General features: G+C 37.7%; 1 protein-coding gene across 2 annotated transcripts in view; it reads left to right on the top strand.

The window, feature by feature from the left end:
- lrrk1 (leucine-rich repeat kinase 1) overlaps nt 1-21,341 on the top strand; it is a 113,199-nt gene that overhangs the window by 52,959 nt on the left and 38,899 nt on the right. For both annotated transcript variants that reach the window (XM_058400599.1, XM_058400600.1), the window contains exons 19-25: nt 1,663-1,822; nt 2,005-2,281; nt 2,644-2,815; nt 4,980-5,149; nt 6,919-7,058; nt 12,519-12,777; nt 17,062-17,231. In XM_058400599.1, the coding sequence (XP_058256582.1) occupies nt 1,663-1,822; nt 2,005-2,281; nt 2,644-2,815; nt 4,980-5,149; nt 6,919-7,058; nt 12,519-12,777; nt 17,062-17,231 (1,348 nt within the window). The remainder of the gene's footprint in view (nt 1-1,662; nt 1,823-2,004; nt 2,282-2,643; nt 2,816-4,979; nt 5,150-6,918; nt 7,059-12,518; nt 12,778-17,061; nt 17,232-21,341) is intronic.

The raw sequence follows: 21,341 nt of genomic DNA, 5'->3' as shown, positions 1-21,341 counted from the left end.
GATAGAGGTCTTGTAAATGCAATGTTTGGGTCAAATCATTTAAATTTCAGTCTGCAGTTGCAGATCAGACCATATAACTAAGATATGAACCACAAACTATGATTAACGAAGAAATCCAGAGACAAAGGTTGCAGTGGTTTGACCACTTGTGCAGGATGAGCGCTAGCTAGCTACCGAACAGACTTCTCTTGAGGCAGCAGCCCACACAGTGGATAGTGCAGAGATCACGTAAAACAAGCAAGTTGCAAATGAACTGCCCGTGGGATTGGAGACTCAAGCTCAAATGAAGGACACACTTCATCAGCTTGCATCGAGAGTCATTGTCTGAAATCTGGCCATAGCAACAACTTACTGGCTCCAAGGTCAACTTCGTCCAGAAACTAGGGATGAAAAGAGGGAGAATAAGAAAGGGATGCTTTTCTAACTTTTGCTAAATAAAAAGAACAATCACATTTGATTATAAATAGCAGAAAACCATTTTCGGTTTGTTGAATGTCTGAACTACTACAGTTGTCAGTTGTATATAAATTAACATTAGCAGGGTAGAAACTTTTCAAATTCTGTTGGGGTTTCAGTAGTTAACTCGTACATGTTAGGTTAACTATCTAGCAAAGAATGCCCCTTGTGCATTTTCCTGAGCATAACCTACAGGCTGCAGCATGTTTAACACAACAATCAATCACTACAGAACATCAAAGTGACGTCTTAAGCTGACGTTGAGCTTTCACACTGTAAAACATTAAAAGATCTTAGCTAGCTTGTCTACCTCTGTCAGCTAGCTAATGGCGTACCTGCACATGTTTCAGCTGGTTTGATGTTGAGATGTGGACTGCTGATAACTTCACATCTTATCTTTTTCGCTCGCATAATTTGCAGATTATTATCACAGTGTTTCCTTAGAAGCATCTAAATTAAAGATATCTGATAAATTGGGTAGGAGATACCCATCTATCTCCACTGGCTGTCGACAAGCATTCGGTGCATAAAGTGTTGATTTTTAGCAGGAACCTGTTTTATTTTGATTAGATCTTGAAATTGAATTATTTCAAATTTGCGTAGTGTCTTTCATTTGGCTTTTTTTGTACTTCATAACAGTGATCAAAAATTAATGTAGCAAAGTTTTTAAAGTTATTTTCGTGCAGAGGTTCTATTATTTTAATTAAGCTCAAAAATAGTAAAAAGTACTGTTACAGTCAACCATCTATTCAACTACTAGAGCAAGGGTGTGTAGTTTGTTCTTTTCCACCATGCTATTAAAAGGAAAAGCATCAAAATGTGCTGGAGTCTGTTGCATGTAAGAAAACAAAGATGGCTACATCCTCTTTGATTTTCCTTCAGGATTTTGGTGCCTCATGGGCAATCCAGCACTCCTCCCTGCTGTTTTGGTTAATGTGGGGGTGTAGCCGTGTCTGTGCTCTGCAGACAAAACAACACCCTCTAACTTTAAACACAGCAAAAGAAGCCTGGGAGATACAGAAATTCAGACATAACAAGTGAATTTTGTTTTTATTCTGAATATATGTTTTGAGGACTAGACTTCATAGATCACCAGAGTATCAAAACTGATCTTGTCACATGAATTGTTTACGGCTAGGGTTATGCTAGTGATGTCATATAATCTGCATATAATTCTGTTTGTGTGCACGTGCACATGTTCTGCAGATCCCCAAGAGCTACCTGACCCTCCAGGAGGCAGTGTTAGCGGAGAGTCAGAGGAGAGATGCGGAAGATGAGGTCCAGTATCTGACGGATCTGGAGCTGGAGCAGATTATTGAACAGAGTCCTGGCAGCGATATCAAAGACTACGAGGACCTCCAGACTGGTAATAACTGCTTATTGCACAATTATATGGCCATAATAACATTTTATATTACTAACTCTAATTATTTTGTTCATTTCAAGTTCATAGCCACTGAAATGTGCGTTGTTAAGCTGTTTTTTCTGACCCTGCAAACAGATATTTTATGGACTCTTATTTTATGCACTATTTCTGCACTCTGACAGCGATCAGTTTTTTAATCGAGACTGGCACCGTACTGCACTTTTCTGATACAAGTCATGGCCTGTGTAAGCTTTACTTCCTGGATGCCGTATGGCTAGCCGAGTGTTTGGAGAGGATTGTGCATCTGAAGAGCTCACGCTCTGTGGCGCGTAACGGCCTGATCCGCACCGAGGACCTGCGCATGCTGTTGATCGGCACCGGCTTTACTCAGCACACTGAGGAGCAGTATTTCCAATTCCTCGCAAAGTTCGAGATCGCGCTGCCTGTGGCCAGCAACAGGTTGGTATCTATGTCCAGTTAGTCAATCATTCATAGCTAGCTGATGACTAAAATAATTGAAAAAACATATACAGGCGCATTTCTATTGAAGCATGAGCCAATAAAACATCTCTTTTAAATAGTGAACAGAAATTAGATTCCATGTTATTTTAAACCAATTTTTGTCCCAAAAAAAAGCTAAATGTCCCAAGGAAAAATAATGCAGCACCACATACTGAAAAGATTATAAGCCCAGTCTTTCTATACACAAATAGATAAAGCAGTTATTTCAGATCAGGCATTAAGATGGTCTCAGGTACCACATGCCTGCCTCGTGTCTCATTTCTGCCTCTCACATTTCATCTATATTTCCATTTCTGTAGTTATCTCCTGCCACACCTGTTGCCTCCCAAACCAGCCATGGATATCCACGGCTTCCGTCAACATACCAGCAACACTATCCAGCGCCACTTTAAGATGAGCTTCGTTCCAGCAGGATTCTGGGAGCGCTTCATTGCCCGCATGCTGATCAGCCTCAATCAAATGGACCTGCAGGTAGACAGGGTCTTCTATTTGATTATTACAGGATGATAACGCTTCCTTAAAGGAACCTGGGCTTCAAGAGAGATTTAACTTTCTTGGTATATATAGGACTGAAACCTGGTTCTTATTTCTATTCATTCATTCTTTCATTCATTCATTCATTTGGCAGACATTTTTATCTTTTATTTTATCATTATTTTATTTATTATTTTTATTTTATTTATTATTTTTAACCATCAGAGAATTTAATCTGAGCTAAGAGTTCTTCACAGCAATGCAACTGCTACAGAACCAAATTCCCTGAATGGCTAGTACTTAGGAATGGTACACACATTCACCAAACACAATCCAAGATGCTTATGCTAAGTGATAGTTTATGTTTAGTTTATGTTTGAATAATTGGGAGCTTATTGAAAATACTGGTTGGATCTAAAAAACATGCCTGAGTATAGATGTACACACACACACACACACACACACACACACTCACTCAAGCGGAAAGAGTTAACTTTGCTTTTGCATTTTAATCTAATGATTACTTACATATTTTCTTAAAAACTGCTTACTTACTTATAAAACATATTTACCAACTTAATTACTTGTATGTAGCATATTTAGTTATTTACAAACCTCCCTTGAAACTTGCTTTAAATAATACTAATACTAAATATGCTAATTGCTTATGTAGATGATTGCTTATTACATATTGACCTTCTTAGCTTCTTGTATCAATCCTTATAATAGCTTATTTACATTCTTGAGTGCGTAGTTAAATAGCTTATTACCTAAAACATACTTGTATTGCTACTAACTTACTTAGATACACTACATGGCCAGTATGTGGACACCTGGTCATCACACCCATATATGCTTGTTGAACGTCCCATTACAGATTTAGTGCCTAATTACCTCCACTCTTCTGGGAAGCTTTTCACTAGATTTTGGAGTGTGGCTGTAGGGATTTGTGCTCATTCAGCCACAAGAGCTTTCAGTCCAACGTTGGGGAGCTGCACAGGTATACGGTCATGCTGGAACAGGTTTCAGCATCTTGGTTCCACTGAGAGGAAACTGTAATGCTGTGGTATACAAAGGCAATTATATATACAGTTGTGTCCTTCCAACTTTGTGCCAACAGTTTGGAAAAGAACCACATACGATAGGAGTGATGGTTAGGTGCCCACTTACTTAGTATATAGTATGCTCTCTTGCTTTAAACGCTTACTACCAAGTTGCTTACTTACAAGCTCATTAATAACCTATTTGCAAATGGACTTATTTATATATTTACTATAATACAGACCTGTTTATCAGATGTGCCTACTTACTTATAAACCTATAATCTTTTATTCTTACAAACTTACTAAGTATTACATACATTGCTTAAATAATGTATTATGTACATTCTACCACAGTTGAATGCTTGCTTTCATACTTACTATTATGCTTACTGTTGATCTTGCTTACTTTATTATCTTATTTAATTAAATTCTTACTTGCACACTTAGTTACTTAGATTCTTACTTAACTTAGTTCTTACTAAACTTTTATTTTGCTAAACTTCCAGATTATTAATTACTTCAATTCAATTCCTTTGTATAGCACTTTTAACAATGGACATTGTCTCAAAGCAGCTTTACAGAAGTACATTACCAGGAATTACCTACTTGCATAATCATTTACTTTTAAAGCTTAGTAAATTGCTTTCTTCAATACTTAAAAAACATATTTTCCAATGCATAGATACTAGCAAACATACTTATTTTATATATTTAAATATTTGCTTACGTTTGTATGTACCTAGTTACTTAGATTCGGCTCATATAGATAGTTATTTAACTGAACCAGCTTAATTACATCCTTAAAAACATTTTGATAAAAGTACTTAAATCAGATACTTAATGAATTAAATACTTAATCACCTTCCTCCTATACTGTAGATAAATACTGTACACACTTGTATTAAATTCTTACTTATTTTTTCTTATTCATTAAACTTTCTTTCATCAAAACTTACATTTTAGATATTATTTAATTTCTTATGTCCTTTAAAAAAAGCTCCCTCCTTACTTACTTGTGGTGTTACAGCAGCCAGCGGCAGCACACTTCATGAATGAAGTACAGTAACAAGCAAAAGGAAAGTTATTGGAGCTTTTATTTTCTCTGTCTTGTGTATCAGGCCTTAGAGACTAAGAAAGGCACACGAAGCCCAAGGAGCAGGAACACAGTGATTTACAGCTTTGCTGGGAAACAGCAGAAGAATCGCTGCAGCACGTTCCGAGTGCGGCGCAGCCAGACCATCTACTGGAAAGAAGGGCTGCTGGTCACGTTTGATGGGGGATACTTGAGGTCAGACTTCATACAGAGCTCTTCAGAATATTCAGATTTTCAAGCATTATCACGATTGCAGAAATAAAAAACAAAATTCTGTGAGATTCGTAGAAGATTGAAAGAAAAAAATGTTTCAAAATCACAGCAGACAAGCAAGACATGTAGTGTGATGTCATTACAACACACATTCAACCAAAACACTCTTCGGTTTATGTGTCATAAATCAGTACAGCTAGCACAGAAAGTTACAGTGTGAAATGCTGCCAATTCAAATAATCTTTCCACACAAAAAAGCACAAAACACTCAAGCATCGCAAATTTTGGCCACAACAATTTTTCCCTTTTTACTGAAATCCTTAAAAACCCTGAAAATTTTCAGAACAACATTCTGGCATTCATGCACCATCCACATTGATGATTTATTGACTAACTGATGTTAAACCATGAAAACCCAAAGAAGTGACTCATTTGGATCATGCTTCTTGTTCCTTGTTTTCGTAAACAAATTTTTAAAAAATTGGTTATTTTTTAACAGGATTATTAAATCTCATATTATTGTATTGCATTTTATCTGCTCCAGCTTGTTAGGAAACCTCAGCACAGCTAAATGTCATCAAATGTACTGTATAAAACATTGAGTAATATTATGTTTGAATATTTTATACACTCTACACATTTGATATATCTAAGTCTAGAGCGAAGCCCTACATCGATGCACTACATCCATTTCTCATGCAAGTCGCATAGAACTGCTGATGTGATTTACGACAATGAGCAAAGCTTCACTGTATCTTTGAGCGCTGCCTTCTCAGAAAAATCAGCTGTTCTTTGTACAATTTCCTCTGATTCTGTGCAGTAAAACAAGACGCCAGGCTGTCTGAATTCACAACACAGGCATGCAGTTGGCCCCCGAGTCCTGAGCTTTTTGGCCTCAGTGTTTGGAAGCCGGATTGTAGCTGAAAGTTATGTAAATGTTGGTGACTGTCCAGCACTGTATGTAGCTCAACATGGACAACTGAAGCGACTATATAAGAAATGCTTATTTATCTAAACGGGTTAAGATAGCTAGCCACATTTCTGCGTTAACATTAACTATTGTTGTTCCAGGTCAAGTCATTGTTGAATACTGTCTGATTTTTAATTTATTTTTTGTAGATATTTCTTTATTATACAGTGCTGTTGAATTCTCAAATCTGATTGGTCAGAAGTTTAAAAGTGTATACTAATGTACTGATTATAATATGTTATGGTTACTATACTAAAAAATATCTTCCTACAACAGCATGCCCCTAAGTGCTTTAGTTCTTTAAATTACATATGTATGGTGAGACTCGTTTCTTGACAAAAGGTTTTAGAAGAGGGAGAGAGTCAAATTGTGCTCCAAGATCATGCAGTATTTGCAGAGCTTTAATAACTGAAATAAAACAAAATGCAAATAATTTGTTAACAAATTGTGTTAATGCTTTGGCTAAGTGGTACTTCATACCACTCTTTTTGCAAAAAAGCTTAGCTTTGCTTGATGGTTTGTGACCATCCATCTTCCTCTTGATGACATTCCAGAGGTTTTCAATAGGGTTATTTTTTTCCCCAGAGCTATAGATATATATATATATGTGTGTGTGTGTGTATGTATATATTTGTGCGTGTGTGTATGCATATGTGTGCGTGTGTGTATGCATATGTGTGTGTGTGTGAGAGAGAGAGGGAGAGCTCATCAGATCTATATTAGTCTATTAAACTCCTTCACACATATACAGACTGAGGCACTCTGCCATTCTCTCCTGTAGTGTGGAGTCGTCAGACCTGAACTGGAAGAAAAAGAAGAGCGGTGGCATCAAGATCATCTGTCAGTCAGAGACCAGAGACTTCTCAGCAATGGCCTTCATCACCGACCATGTTAACGCTCTCATAGAGCAGTGGTTTCCTGGTGAGACTAACTACAAACATTACTCTCTAAATAAATTCCATTCATTATGGTTTTTTAGATATTACTTTTTTCTATCTTAACCATTGCTGCAGAAAAACAAATACTTTTTATCTTACAGCACTGCTGAGTTCTCAAGTTCTCTCTAAGGTTTATAATAATGTGCTTCTTTGAATATGTTAACATTTCTATAGTAACAGCTTATACGTGGGCTTGTTTGGCAGATGCTCCGTATATAGACAGAATAAAAACATCTGTTATTGTTGAACTGAAGTTTTCTGTAAGTAAATGTTAAGTATTTTCAGAAGGATTTCTCTGTATCATAAGTTTCTTTTTTTTTTTTTTTTATTGTTCTCAAACTTTTGAGATGCTTTTCTGCTCATGACCATGATAAAGACTGTCTATTTGAGTTACCCTAGCCTTCCCGTCAGCTCGATCCTGTCTGGCTCTTCGTCTCTGATCTCTCTTTAGCAAGCTGTTTCCGCCTGTAGATCTGCGGCTCCCTGGATGGTTCTTTTTTTTTTGTGTAAATGTGTTTACTAGACAATATTGTGGGTGCAAATCCCTGAAGATCTGCCATTTCTGAAATACTAAAATCAGCTCGTCTGGCCCCAACACCCATGCCAAGCTGAGATCTTTTTGAAATGTGCTGTTATTAGAAGATAAGCTTCATGGCAGTGACAGTAACTCTGCTTTCTGTCAGGCCACATCACACATTTCTTATAAATGCATGCAATGTCAGGATTTATTCCTTATGTGAATAAAGTAAAGACAGGCAAAGATTGTAAAGTCTGGACTTTAGCAAAAAATTACGCTCAAGTAACAAAACACTGCTAAAATACAGCAACACTAATGAGACAAAAACAGAAATAGACTACACATGTAGAAGCTATGAATTTCTCTTTTAGTGGCAGGAAAAGCATTACCAAATGTTTTAAAAAATTTCCAATGTGTTACACTGTGTGGCCAGATGTATGTGGTCAGCTAAGCATCAGACCCATATTTTCCACAACACTGGAAGCAGATGATTGTAGAGAATGCCTTTGTATGCTGTATCGTGAAGATTTATGTTCTTTAGAAGTAAGGGACAAAACCTGGTCCAGCATGGCAATGCTAGACTTGACAGAATGAAAACTCTATTAAGACATTTTTGTTATGTAGCTCTATGTTGTTTTGTTGTGTTATGTAGCACCAGGGTCCTGGAGAAATGTTAAATAAAAGCTTCTTGACGTGACTTGTGTGCCACGGTTGTAGTGGAAGAACTCGATTGGCCTACACAAGTCCTATCCTCAACCGAAGTTAACACCTTTGGGATGAATTGGACAACAGTCCTTCTCCTACCATTTCTTCTCACCCAAATTCAATTGGACACAAACCCCATTTAACTTAATTAAACTTCATTTTAGTATCTACTTACACCATTACAGTTTACTTTAAATGCAGTGTCCAGTGCAATATTTTTGGAATAACATCTACAAAAATCTACTAAATCAAGCTGTTATGGATAGATATCTACTATGTCTTGCATTCACCACACTATTTCCCCCAACACTGCTGAGAATTTCATTCCCTCAGTGAATCATGATGTTGGATTTGAGCAAGTTTGATGAGGGCCAAATTGTGATGGCTAGACCACTGGATCAGAGCATCTCCAAAACTGCAGCTCTTGTGGAGTGTTCCCGGTCTGTAGTGGTCAGTGTCTATCAAAAGTGGTCCAAGGAAGGAACAGTGGTGAACCGGTGACAGGGTCATGGGCAGCCAAGACTCATTGATGCACGTGAAGAGCGAAGGCTGGCCCATGTGATCCGATCCAACAGACGAGCTACTGTCAAATTGCTGAAGAAGTTAATGCTGGTTCTGATAGAAAGGTGTCAGGATACACAGTGCATGACGGCTCAGGGCTGTTATGGCAGCAAAAGGAGGACCAACACAATATTAGGCAGGCGGTCATAATGTTGTGCCTGTTTTGGTGTATGTTAAAGAAATAATATGGTATAAAATATGGCATACTGTTATAGGAAAATAATTAATGGCGGTTAATGTTGAGAGTTACACTTGGCCTCTTGGTTGCTTCTGTGAGTTATGCCTTCCCTAAATAGGCACTGACTGTTGTAATATTTTTTATCACCAAAGCCTATTACATCTTTTTCTAGTGCTTTGTCCTGGGCTTTATTAATCGCTCCTTGGTTGGGGTCAGAGTGCAGGGTCAGACATGATACAGTGCCCCTGGAGCAGGGAGGGTTAAGAGACTTGCTCAGGGGCCCAAAAGTGGCAGCTTAGTGGTCCTGTGGCTTGAACCGTGACCTTCCAATCAACAAACCAGAGCTTTAACCAGTTTAATTACCACTCCCACAGTTTTAGTATTTTCTCTAAGAAAAGACTTTCCAGGAATTTTATGTGTTTATAGATAGGAAGAGATTAATTCATACTAGTTTAGGACATGTTTATGAAACTTTACCATTTTCATTTTTGTAAGAAGAATCTAAAGGTATGTTGAGTCCCCCATCCTTTAAAATTAAGGGCTTCATAAATATTCACAGTAAAGTCTATTTCAATTCCAGATAATGCTGAAAAGCTGCAAAATATGGAAAAAGTTTAAGCTGTGTACTTATGCAAAGCACTATAATTCAGAGTTTCTCATTGTGGTATGTAATCATACCACTTATCCAGGTTCTAACTGCTGTAGGGCTTAAAATCTCTTTCTCTTCATGTACAAAGTGGTTTTCTGCTAGCCCTTCCATCTGCAAATTGAATATGGCTTACAGTGAGCTTCTTACTCACTAAAGTGATGCAGCGATTTATAGTACGCTTCTATGCCATTAACTTTTTCAATCTATTTGAGTGCTAAACACAGACAAGCGCACACACACACACACACACACAGTGCAGAGATGAGAATGAGTCATAGTTTATTCAGCTCCACTGCCTTTTAGTCAGCGTACATAAAGCCAGTCTCTCAGCCAGGCCTGCATGCCTCAGCACACCTGCTTTATTTGTGCTGTTGAAGAACGAACAAGTCATTTAGCTTTTCGTTCCACTGCCATGCTCTTCTGTCTGCCCATGAAAAACAAATGGAAATGGAAATGAGCTTTCTGACACGTTAGACCACTCCAGCAACATGGTTTACTTCATCTTATTGCAATTATGGTCATGTCAGATGATGTCAAATATTGTGTGTGCGTGTCTAAATGAGAGAATTTGTTTTAGACATTTTTCCCTGTAAATTAGAGAATCATTTTGTTTATTTTGACTTTAGTTTTACTCTCTGCCCATTAAAGCGTGACCAGTGTGAAAAAATATGGCTAGAAATTGCAAGAACTGACATCCGCCAAAATTCATTGTTCAATTCAGTGTTGTTTGTATAGCGCTTTTAACAATGGAAATTGTCAAAAAGCAGCTTTTCAGGAACACAAAGAATAAGAGTAAAATGAGAATAAAAATGATAAAGTTTCAAATTCAAATTTAGATGTATTGATTGATTACGTATGTTATAGAAAATTAAAATTTAGTGCAAGCCAGAGGCGACAGTGGCAGGGAAAAACTCCCTGAGAGGACATGAGGAAGAAAGCTTGAGAGGAACCAGACTCAAAATGGGTGACACCTGAGGGTGTGTTTGTAAATCATTTCCTTTCTTTTACTGTGTAATTTATAGACAAGTGCAATTGAGTAACCAGGAGCTTTTTGAGCAACTTATAAATATGAGCATCTGAATTCATCAAAGTTCCTCTTCCTGCCGAAGTCATCAAATGTTCAATGGCAGAAATAATTTTAGGTAAGCAATAAATGAAGCAGCTTCTCAAACAAGCATAAAGCGTAAAACAAGCTGCTTCGAATTCATTTAACCCTAATATGAATTCTTTATTGCTTTGTTGTGGTGCAAATCTACAAGATAAGAGGGTTAATTAACTTATTAACAAATTCTAATGAACAAGATAGGGGGAATAATTAACAAATTAATTGTCTACAAATGCAACACTGAAGAGCATCATTTTATGATAAACCCATGGCTTAATCTTTAAAACTAATATTGTTGAGAAGATTTTCTAAATATGACTTTTCCCTGAGCTTATCCCTGGTTTTGTGCAGAGTTTTACCAGTTTTTAGGAGCATTTGGTTACTGCTTGACCTCCTCAACTCTCATGGACCTGTGCACTTGATCACCTTATCTGCAAGACCTGATACTTAAAATGTTACATTATTAAGACTTTTCAGTGCCTCCTGGTGATCCGGTGGCAGGATCCCGAGCTCTGCTCTCATTGCCACAGCCTGGGTTCGATTCCCAGGCAGGGCGCTAACCCAGCCACTGAAGAGTTAACTCTCAGTGCCGTTCCCACGTCCAGATTAAATGGGAGGATTGCATCAGGAAGGGCATACGGCGTAAAACCTGTGCCAAATCGAAACATGCGGACCAAATCATCCACTGCGGTGACCCTGAGCAGGGAGTAGCCGAAAGAACAACAACAACAACATTGACTTTCATTAATAACCAGGTGGTCTGCCAGGTTAACAAACATAGACACTGTAAACATATAAACTGTGATTTGTAAAATCTGAAATAAGATTAGTATTGAAGTAAGATTAGTATTGATAGTTTTGTAAAATAAAATTGAATAAAGAAAAGAAAAAGAAAGGCTTGGGGGAGGGAACGATTGTTTATTGCTGCTGTAACTTTAGTGAGAATAAAAACCGACTGATGTTCCACAAAATTAAACATAATCATAAGTGGATAAAAAGTATGATGTTAGGTTGTTTAACAAGTTCGAAATGGTTTAAGAGAAATATAACAATTTGGGACATGCTTTTATAAAAATGCATTACCTTTCTGTTGATTATTTTTCTATAACAACATGCCATATTTTCCTTAAATAATTGTCGTCATTTCCTGTGATTTTCAACATTTTAAATCTCACTGTGCTTTGATTATGTGAGACATTGTGTATATAATAATTAAAGCTTGTTATCTATGTAGTCATATCTATTATCTTCTGTAATGAAATTCTTTATATATATATATATATATATATATATATATATATATATATATATATATATATATATACTCATGTGTTAGGAAATTGAGGTCAGTGGTCAAGGTCAATGTGTTCCTGAAGCTGTATAGAGTTAAAGGCTTTACTCAAGAGCCTGACACTGGCCATTTAACAGCCCTGACATTTAAACTGCTGAACTCCCACCTCCACTATAAATCTAGTCAGTATTTATTCAGTAAGTAGACATTTGTATATCCTGGTGAGACCTGGTCCCCTCATCTGAGGCAAGTGAGTAATGAAACTGTCCTTATGAGAGACCCACCAATTATTTACTGCTTCATTTCCATATTTCCCTATAAGATAATATATTGCTGCTAGTGAGGTCTTCCTTCCTCTTGTATATTTATGCAGACCAATTTTCCGTTTTATTTTACGACCTATGTCTTTAATCAACACACGGGTTTTATCTCCACAGCGTTGACGGCGAGCGAGAGTGACGGATCTCTGCTGATCGAGCAGTACGCACCTTGTCCTTATTGCACTGCAGTCTCACGCCACGCTGACTCGCTTCCTCAGACCAGCTCTACATCCACTAGAGTTCACTACTTCAACATGGAGGACTGTGTGCTCGCTGCTGCTGAGAAAGAGCACATCACCTGCCCCAATCACTCTAAAGAGCCCGTGCCCCTCCAGGAGCTCGTTCCTGAACTCTTCATGACGGACTTTCCCTCACGGTAAGACTTCCTTATATTTCTGCAAGTCTGATGGTCGTATTGGCCTCCCATTGAAATGTAAAAGAGGAGATAAAGTGACAACCTTGTATCACTCTCTGTTCCCTGAACCTTTACTCGTTCATTTTCGCACCAAGTTTATGTGGAAAGGCCAGAACATTGCTTTCAGGTAGACCAGAGATCAGCGGCTGGGACTGCAGCCAAGTTCTGCGTGGAAGTATAGTGCAAGTGTAAGGAATAGATAAGGGTTCTGTTTTCATAAACATGTCCTATAGGAAGTTTTTTTTTTTTTAATGGCATATTATTATATAAGTAATTATATAAGCATCTGAAGCAGCATGTTGCATTTGAGACTAACTGTCACCTCATTCACTGCAGCTGGTGTAAACAGAGCTTTTGGGCCTGCTGTCAAAGCAGGAAGCGATGTACATAGCAGTGACACTCTCAGTATAAAACATTAATCCACCATCACTCACACATACTCTCACACATACACACACACAGCTTTGCAAGACAGAAGGAAACATTTGTTTTAATGAGATCATCTGAGCTTTGCTACAGATGCTCAAGTCAAGTTAAGGGGGTGATGGGGCAAAAATATCATATGGCAGTCCAGATGTTTTCACAATACATAAACACAGGATTTGGGTTGTTAAGGTTGTTAAAGCCTGTATGCTTTTCCTGTTTGGCTTCTACTTCTACTCTTCAGCCATGTGACTCTAATGCCCATTTGTTCCTTATTGGAAATAACTAATAATTAATAATTGAAAGTTTATTGTTGTTGTCAAACAATAAATCAAATGAAAAACTATATATAAATATGATTTATTTTTTTACTACATAAATCTAGCCGAGGTTGTTGATCTGATGTATTATCTAGGTGTGGCCTAATATCTTAAGCTAATATTTTAATATTTTATTCTAATATCTTGCCCTAAGGTTGCGGGCATAGGAGCTGGCATTGTTCATCCTGACGTGCATAAACATACCAAATAATGTACTGCACACTTATAATTTTTATCATCTCAAAATTAAAAACGTATGTTTTTTCATTGACTGGCAGTATAAACTGTTTTCCAGTCGATGGCGAAAGACTCTAGGTTTATCAGAATGTTGAAAAATAAATTACACAGCTTGGGCTAATTTAAAAAACATTTTTAAGATGTCTTGCCCAACAGAGTGTTCTTTGCCATCTTGAAATATTTTTTCTCATCCAGCATCAGGGCCTGGTAATCCAGCCTCTCTTCCACTACATAAGCAATGCTGTGAACGTTGAGGGCATGACGTGTCCAACATTCCACACTTTGCTTTATCAGTTAAGTAAGGGCATCATCCGTGTTCTTGAAGTGCACTTCTTCTTGTCAGAATTTGCAGTAAACACACTACTCACTAGTCATTCAACAAAATAGCACAGACTAGTGCATAAGTATGTCTATAGTATATTGAACAAGCTGTAGTGTAAAGCTTTCACAAGCCTTACCCAGCTTTAGCCCCTCCCACTTTAAATGTTCTAACACAGGAAATACCCCTCCCATTTTAAGTGGAGGGTGATCTGGAGTTCTGGTGATCTACGCATTAGAAATTCACTCATTATTTTTACCGTCCCCACAGGAGCAGCAGTAATCTCCTTAAAAAGCAATGGAGTCTGGCTTAACTTAAAAAAAAAAAATGCACTCTGCAGGAGGAACATTCATGTGGAAGTTATTTCCCTCATGAGCCGAAGTTTGCTTTCTACATCACTGCCTTGTTAAAATCCGTCTGTCACTCCTGAAAGGGTTCCTCAAAGCTCTCTGCAGGATGTAGTGCAGGATGTAAACTGGCACAACTCAGTACTGCTCCTCTTTTAAATTGTCAGTCTGCCTTCACACTGCTTCACCGTACATACGCAAGCCGTGCATGTGGCCCGAGTCCTATTTACTCTAAAGCGGTGGTCCAGAGCGGTGGCTCCAAATATTTATGTAGTGACAGAAACAATATGCTTCCTTTGCTAGCAGCCGCACTAAAGCGTACTTTTGCTTCCTGTCCTTATCCCAGACCTCAGGCCATGAGAGCATTTCATAAATCTAACTTTCTCCATCATCCATTTTTAATTCAGTTTCTCTTTTAGTCCCATTTCCAGTGATTTTCAGGATCATCTGTGAAAGTAATGAGACATTACATAGTTTATAATGAGACATTTTTACACCCAAGGCATTTTTTTTTTCAGACAAGAAGGAAAATATAAACACAAACAGTGTTTATGTAGCAGGATGTACAAACGACACCTGATCCAACTCATCAGATTAATTCCCAAGAGATTAATTTGCTAAGTAAGAGGGTAAAAATAAATCTCTGTGGGGTTATAGCCTTCCAGGACTGAAGACTCATTATTCCTCCACTAATATCCAGAGTGTTGATGCTTAGATGAGTTTTATCTACATGGCTGTTCGTTCAAGGGATTTTGCTACAGTGATGAGGTACTAGAGCGAGAGCATTTTATTAAACTGTATAAATTAGGGGAAATTTGGTCCGCAAGCCATAACACGAGACCAACAATGAGAACTAAGACTTCTAAACTCACAATATACCACAAAGAAAAGAGAATGCATAAATACATATACATAACTCTCTGAGATATTTACAGTCGGAGATGTCTGTACAGATTAACTGTATGAAATATATTACAGGTTTAAAACTACATTAGACATGTGTGATGATCAGTTGTGAGAGTGGGTGTAAAGGAATAATAATAATACAGTGGCAGTGGGTGTGCAAGAATGTGAGGAGGCACCAAAAAATTGTTGTGCAATATCAGTATGCAGTGTAGTAGTTTGGTATGCAAATGCACAGTGAGAGATTTATAGCAACGTTCCTTATTAGAATGTATTTGAATCTAACACAAACTTTTTACCAGTACACTGGCTTTCCATTCTGCTGAAGGATGAAATCAACATATCGGATATTTTCAATCAGTATAAACAAATGTACTGACTTGAATCGGCGCAAGTCTGATATGAAGTGAGTCGGGACTCACTTCACGCTGGCTTTCAGTGTGAGATGTGTGTTTTTTCCCTCTGTTTGGATTATCTTACACAGAATTTTCAGTGGTTGACGATAACACCTTCAAATTTTAGATGCTTATAGACAAGCACTTGGCATCTCGGAGAGCAGAAATGGGTTTGATTTCAACAGATACTTTGAAGATAGAAACGTTTGTGAACAAAATAGAAATGCCCCTAGTAGGCTAGACAAAACAGAAATCCTTATGGAAAAACTACAAATTCTTACAACTGTGTTGATGTTTAGATGAGCCTTTAACCACCACTGTAGATTGTGACATGACAAAGACATTGAACATGGGCACCACTAATTCCTCTGGTAAAAAAAAAAAAAGGTTAATATAAAAATGTTTCCTCGACATAAATGGGCCATTGCATTTTCCAGCCCGCAGCAATCACAGAGGAACTGGGCAGCATAAGTCACTGTGAGAGCATGTGTGAATATACAGTTCTGAAAGATGTTTCCTTTGCTTTTGAGTCCCAGAAAATGCACAGCACTGATGTGTGGAGCAGCTGGTAAAGTGGATGTCTTTGGCTGAGTTCCAACGATTATTTCAGAGATAATGTCAGAGTGTGTTTCGTCACTGTGTGAAAGAAGATAGTCCTGGTCTTATATTTGCTCCGTCTGGCTAATTGTCAGGGGTTAGTTGACAGATGCTGACAGATCGTGACAGTCTGTACTGTAAAGGTACACCATGCATGTTCTGTGTGTATGTATAGAGCTGTTCTTGGCTTTACATTATAACCATGTGTGTATTAGAGGTTGTGTAGACTAACTGACTTGCTAGTCACTGCTTTGTAAATGTCGATGTTCTTATAGTCATGCAGTGGGGGGAAAAAAACAGTGAAGCAGGCTGAATGTACTTTGGGAGTCTAAAAAAAAAAGTTTTGTTTTCATTATTTTCTTTTTCTTTAAACCACAGATATTATTTGAATGAAGCGGAAATATGTTTTTAATCCCATTTTCCTCCTGTGAGAAGAATTCTTTCCACTGTTAGTTTTGTTGTCTTTTAAAGTCGAATAAAATGGAATAAAATTTCACTTTGGCATAGTGAATTCCATCATGAACTGTGCTGTGTGAAAGAACAATTTCCAAGCTGTGAGTTGCATGGCATTATCCAATCCAGTTCATCTAATTTAAAAATGAAAATGAGCAGTACCCTTGTGCGTGTTGTACATGAGAATAGTCACCCAGTATGTCTATAAGATAAATGCATATACACTGAGTTTTGTGTGTGTGTGTGTTTAGGTTGTTCCTAGTGAAGAGTGACCTGGAGTGGAGCAAGCAGGAAAAAGATATCCTCGGGCAGGGAGGCAGCGGCACCATCATCTACAAAGCCAAGTACAGAGGCCAGCCAGTGGCCATCAAACACTTCCCCTTTAAGAAATGCAGACAGCAGACACTTAACAGCAGCACAGGTGAGAGTCCATCACTCACTAGCCATCAGCCTTCCTGCAGGCAGTGCTTTCTGTCACTCAACTCCAGAAGTACAGCTATGGCTTTATAGGAGATTTACTCTAAAAACATCTTTCATCAGGAGAAAAGAAGCTCCATCCATGAGCATGAATAACCCTTGGGCATTTCAGCTCTCAGTATAGGGTACAGATTTGTTGCCCCATCTAGCCTGGAGGGTAGTGATATCAGCGGTGTTCAAACTTAATAGCCGTCAAAATGGATACAGAAGCTACCTAAACATTACCGGCATTGGGGCTCATTTATCAAGCTGGATGTGAGAGATTTGTTCCTGAATCATGCGTACAAGCTTTTGCACAATTATGATAAATTTCAAAAGTATAAATATATATTTAAGTATAAGTAAATATTTGTATCCTGCTTATGCTCCTGAAAACTGGAACAAGAAACTTCAGGTCATATAATGTGCATGGACTTTTCTCTATTAAACACACTGTTGAGCTGAAACCGCTTATTTTAGATTTCGAGCTTACTTATTATTACTGTTAGATTTTCTTAAATATTTTTACTGGCATACGAGTTAACTTCAGGCTTTCATACTTCATTTATTTCGTGCTCCCAGCTGTATGAGTTTTGTGGATGTCACTAAATGCACATAGAGTGCTGTAGGGATGAGGCTCAACCCGGAAGTTAGCATCACACTGATTCTTTCGACAAAAAGCCAACAGGATTTTTTTTTCCCATTGGTTTTTGGATTAATGTAGAAAATAAGCTCTGTTCCCCAACAAATGTTTATGATTCTTTTACATTTTGTTCACGATCGTCTTCACAAATGGACCATGATGAATTTTGAAGCCTAAATACAACCACCAATAGTAAAATACTGAAGTGATGGCTCTAAGCGCACTACACTACAGTTACTTGACTTCACCACTAAGCTTCAGAGACTCATTCAGTCTTTATTACAAACATCCATTCGGCTCTTTTGGTGGACAAATCTGAATGAATACAAAGTTGGAGTTGGAACAGTTTGCAAGAGTGCCAGTAAAAACACAATGAGGCTGTAGTAGATGAGTTTCGTTGTTCCACATTATGATCCCACAGCAAACTCTGTTCTCCCATTTATCTACTTAGCAACTACCTTTTTTAACAGCTTGATAAAATCACGAGTGGTGTATCACTGATGTATTTTATATCACAGAATAAAACACAAAAAGATCTTGGGCTTGTGTTAACACAGACCTTATTTCAGGCATTTAACTAAAAATCTATTTTAAACATAAAAAAACATTGACTTTGGGAACATGGAGTCGGAACTGCAACAAAGAGAACAGTGTGAGCTGTTTTGGACACACGCTTTGCACTGTCAAAATAAGCAGAAAGTCAGTGTTTCGCAAACTTAGCATATTTTATAAATCTGACAGAAAATTTTCACTCCGTTTGGCTTACGTAAACTTTTACACAGAGCGTCAACAAAAAAAAAAGATCGGAAACTGAGGCATAGTCTTGGGTATGGATTCTACAGCATGTGTGCTCTTCTGGGTTTTCCTGCCAGTCATTTTTTACTTTGACATATTATTACTTTAGTAAGATCAGTATATTTTACCAAAATATCATGGTAATGTTGTGATTTATGCTACCTTTAACCGCCTTTTTGCTGTCTACCTGGACAAATTTAGTTAGGAAAAGATGTTGGAAAAAGACCCAGTTTTTTAAAAAACTGGTAGCAAAACCAGAGTCAATTTATAGACATCTGAAACTTTTCCATCATTGTATGATCCAGTTAGTCAATCATACAATATGTGCTGTAGGAAAACAGATAAAAGGCTAACTAGATCTGTTACTGAGTGTTAAAATCTCACCATCATATAGTCATCAAAACAATGAAGAAAACGCACTTACACACACTGTACATATAACAGCACATGACATTTTAAAGACAGTTTTAAAGACTGAACTGTCTTAACCATGGCCTTGAGTCAAGAATGTGGGCCTTAATTATCAATCCTTTAGTAAAGTTAGGTGTGAATATTTTCATACACCCAACCAAATTCAAATCCCTGCCCGATTTATGAATGTTTTGGTAACACTGAGTTAGCTGCAGTGGCTGAGCTGCATTACTGGATAAACACATAACTATAAAGAATATCAGAGATACAGAAACGTTTATAAATCAAGCAGGTATTTTAGTTCGTTTTTTTTTTTTTTTTTGCCTGAGAAAACATTTACAACATTTCTTAAAGATTGATCAGTGAGGCACATTGATTCAAGGTTAAGCAGTTATTGTGAAATGAAAAGCACATGCTAAACTATCCTCATCTCAGTGTTTCCCAGTTTGAGGTGTGTACTCAGCGAGTCCTGTGATTGGTCGGTGAAACTAATCTTCTGCTTCTTCTAGAAAGTGAGCCTCTGGCTCACGCTGTGTTCGGGATCAAATGTCAGAGCTTTGTTGATCTCATATCCGGCTTGAGCTCCTTACAGCTAAGAGCAGGAACGCTGATGAATCACGGTTACGTCAGATTAGCGAGCCAGGCTGAGTTCTCACCACCATTTCTCTCTTCTCTCTTACTTTCTCCACTCGCCACACACTCTCCGGAGCTCTGTGCCGTATTTTTCAAGGGGTGGGGGTCAGATTCGGCATGGGGGTGATGTCAAGACTAGGTTTTTCTACTTTTATTTTAGAGGGTTTATTTATTTAAAGCATGTAAGTGAACGTTAGAGAACAGTGTTGTATATTTCAGGGTACTTTGAGGTTGGTTGTGCATCTGGGAACAAAAATGTGCTTGTATAGTGTCTTTTTTTGTGAGTGTTTATATATCCTACCATTTTCTTCCCAATTTTCTACTGTTTCTATCCATTTGTCTCTTTTGTAGCTGAAATAAGTCTTTTTATCCAAACCAAATAATACCGAGCAAACGGTTGTACACTGCTGCAAATAGCATAACATGTTATAACATCTAAAGGCTTTCTTCATTGGAGGAGGACCACTTTGGCTACCAGTTTAGCATGATACTATCATCTACATAAACTATTTCTTTAAAGTGCTGCTCTGGATAGAGAGGTGCACGATGAGCTATTTTTCGATTGTGGCTGAATGCATTTCAGATATGGATGAATGAATCTCTGCACTGATTATGTTGAATAAGCAGAGGATTTGTGTGTGTATGTGTGCGTGTCTTTATCAGCCAACTCAGCAGAGCACATTACAACTCTTCCTTATGCTGAGTCATACTCCACTAGTTTCAATGCTGTTCTTTCTTTATCCTCCCACTCTTTTATCTTCCATAGCTGCCCATCCACTCTGCCATAACCATGCTGCTTCCTGTCTGCAGTGCATCAATCTGTTCTTGCAGCACTAGTGAACAGAGGTAGCTATTTAACGGCAGATGACAAATGGGGGTGTTAAAAAAGAAAAAGAAAAAAGCCTGTGCTGCCAAAAAAAAGTGGAATCGCTCCATTTGCTATTCCTCAATCTGAGCTGCATTTACAAGATGAGGTGGGGTGATTTTTATTTTTTCTAGTTTCTGCTAGCCAGAAACTAGCTTTAGAGCACAGTGACCTGGCTGTCCAGCAGCTCATATTTTATCACTCTTGATTTATTCAGGAAAGAAATTCTATGATTTCAATTACAATAAACAAAACTGTATCACATATTCTGGATCAGCTTCATGTTGTGGATTATCTGCAAAACAAGCTAGTTCCTGTCATCACTTTCAGTTTAGCAGCTACAGTTGAACATTAGGTTATAAACTCCTTGCAGAATCTGCAGAATGGTAATAGTTTAAGAGGATCTTGTTTGTTATTTCTCCGAATATGCTATTTCACATAACTTATGCCCACAAAACACAATAATAACTGAATTTACACAAATGAACCAGTTCCAAAGTTTGCATACACTTACTTTATTTTTTAATACTGTTTTGTTACCTGGATGATCATCGATTGTTTTTATGCTTTGTCATTGTCTCTTTGTCATTGTCCTGAGCAGTAAAACTGCCCACTGGTCTAAAGAAAAATCCTCCAGCTCCTGCACATTATTTGTTTTTCCAGCATACTTTTGAGATTCACACTGAGGATGGCTGAGTGACTTGTAAACAAATATAACCAAAGCTTTC

The sequence above is a fragment of the Hemibagrus wyckioides genome, linkage group LG10, assembly GCF_019097595.1.
Source record: "Hemibagrus wyckioides isolate EC202008001 linkage group LG10, SWU_Hwy_1.0, whole genome shotgun sequence".
Lineage (NCBI taxonomy): Eukaryota > Metazoa > Chordata > Actinopteri > Siluriformes > Bagridae > Hemibagrus > Hemibagrus wyckioides.
Note: the sequence above shows the minus strand (reverse complement) of the source record. Positions and strands in the feature narration are given on the sequence as shown.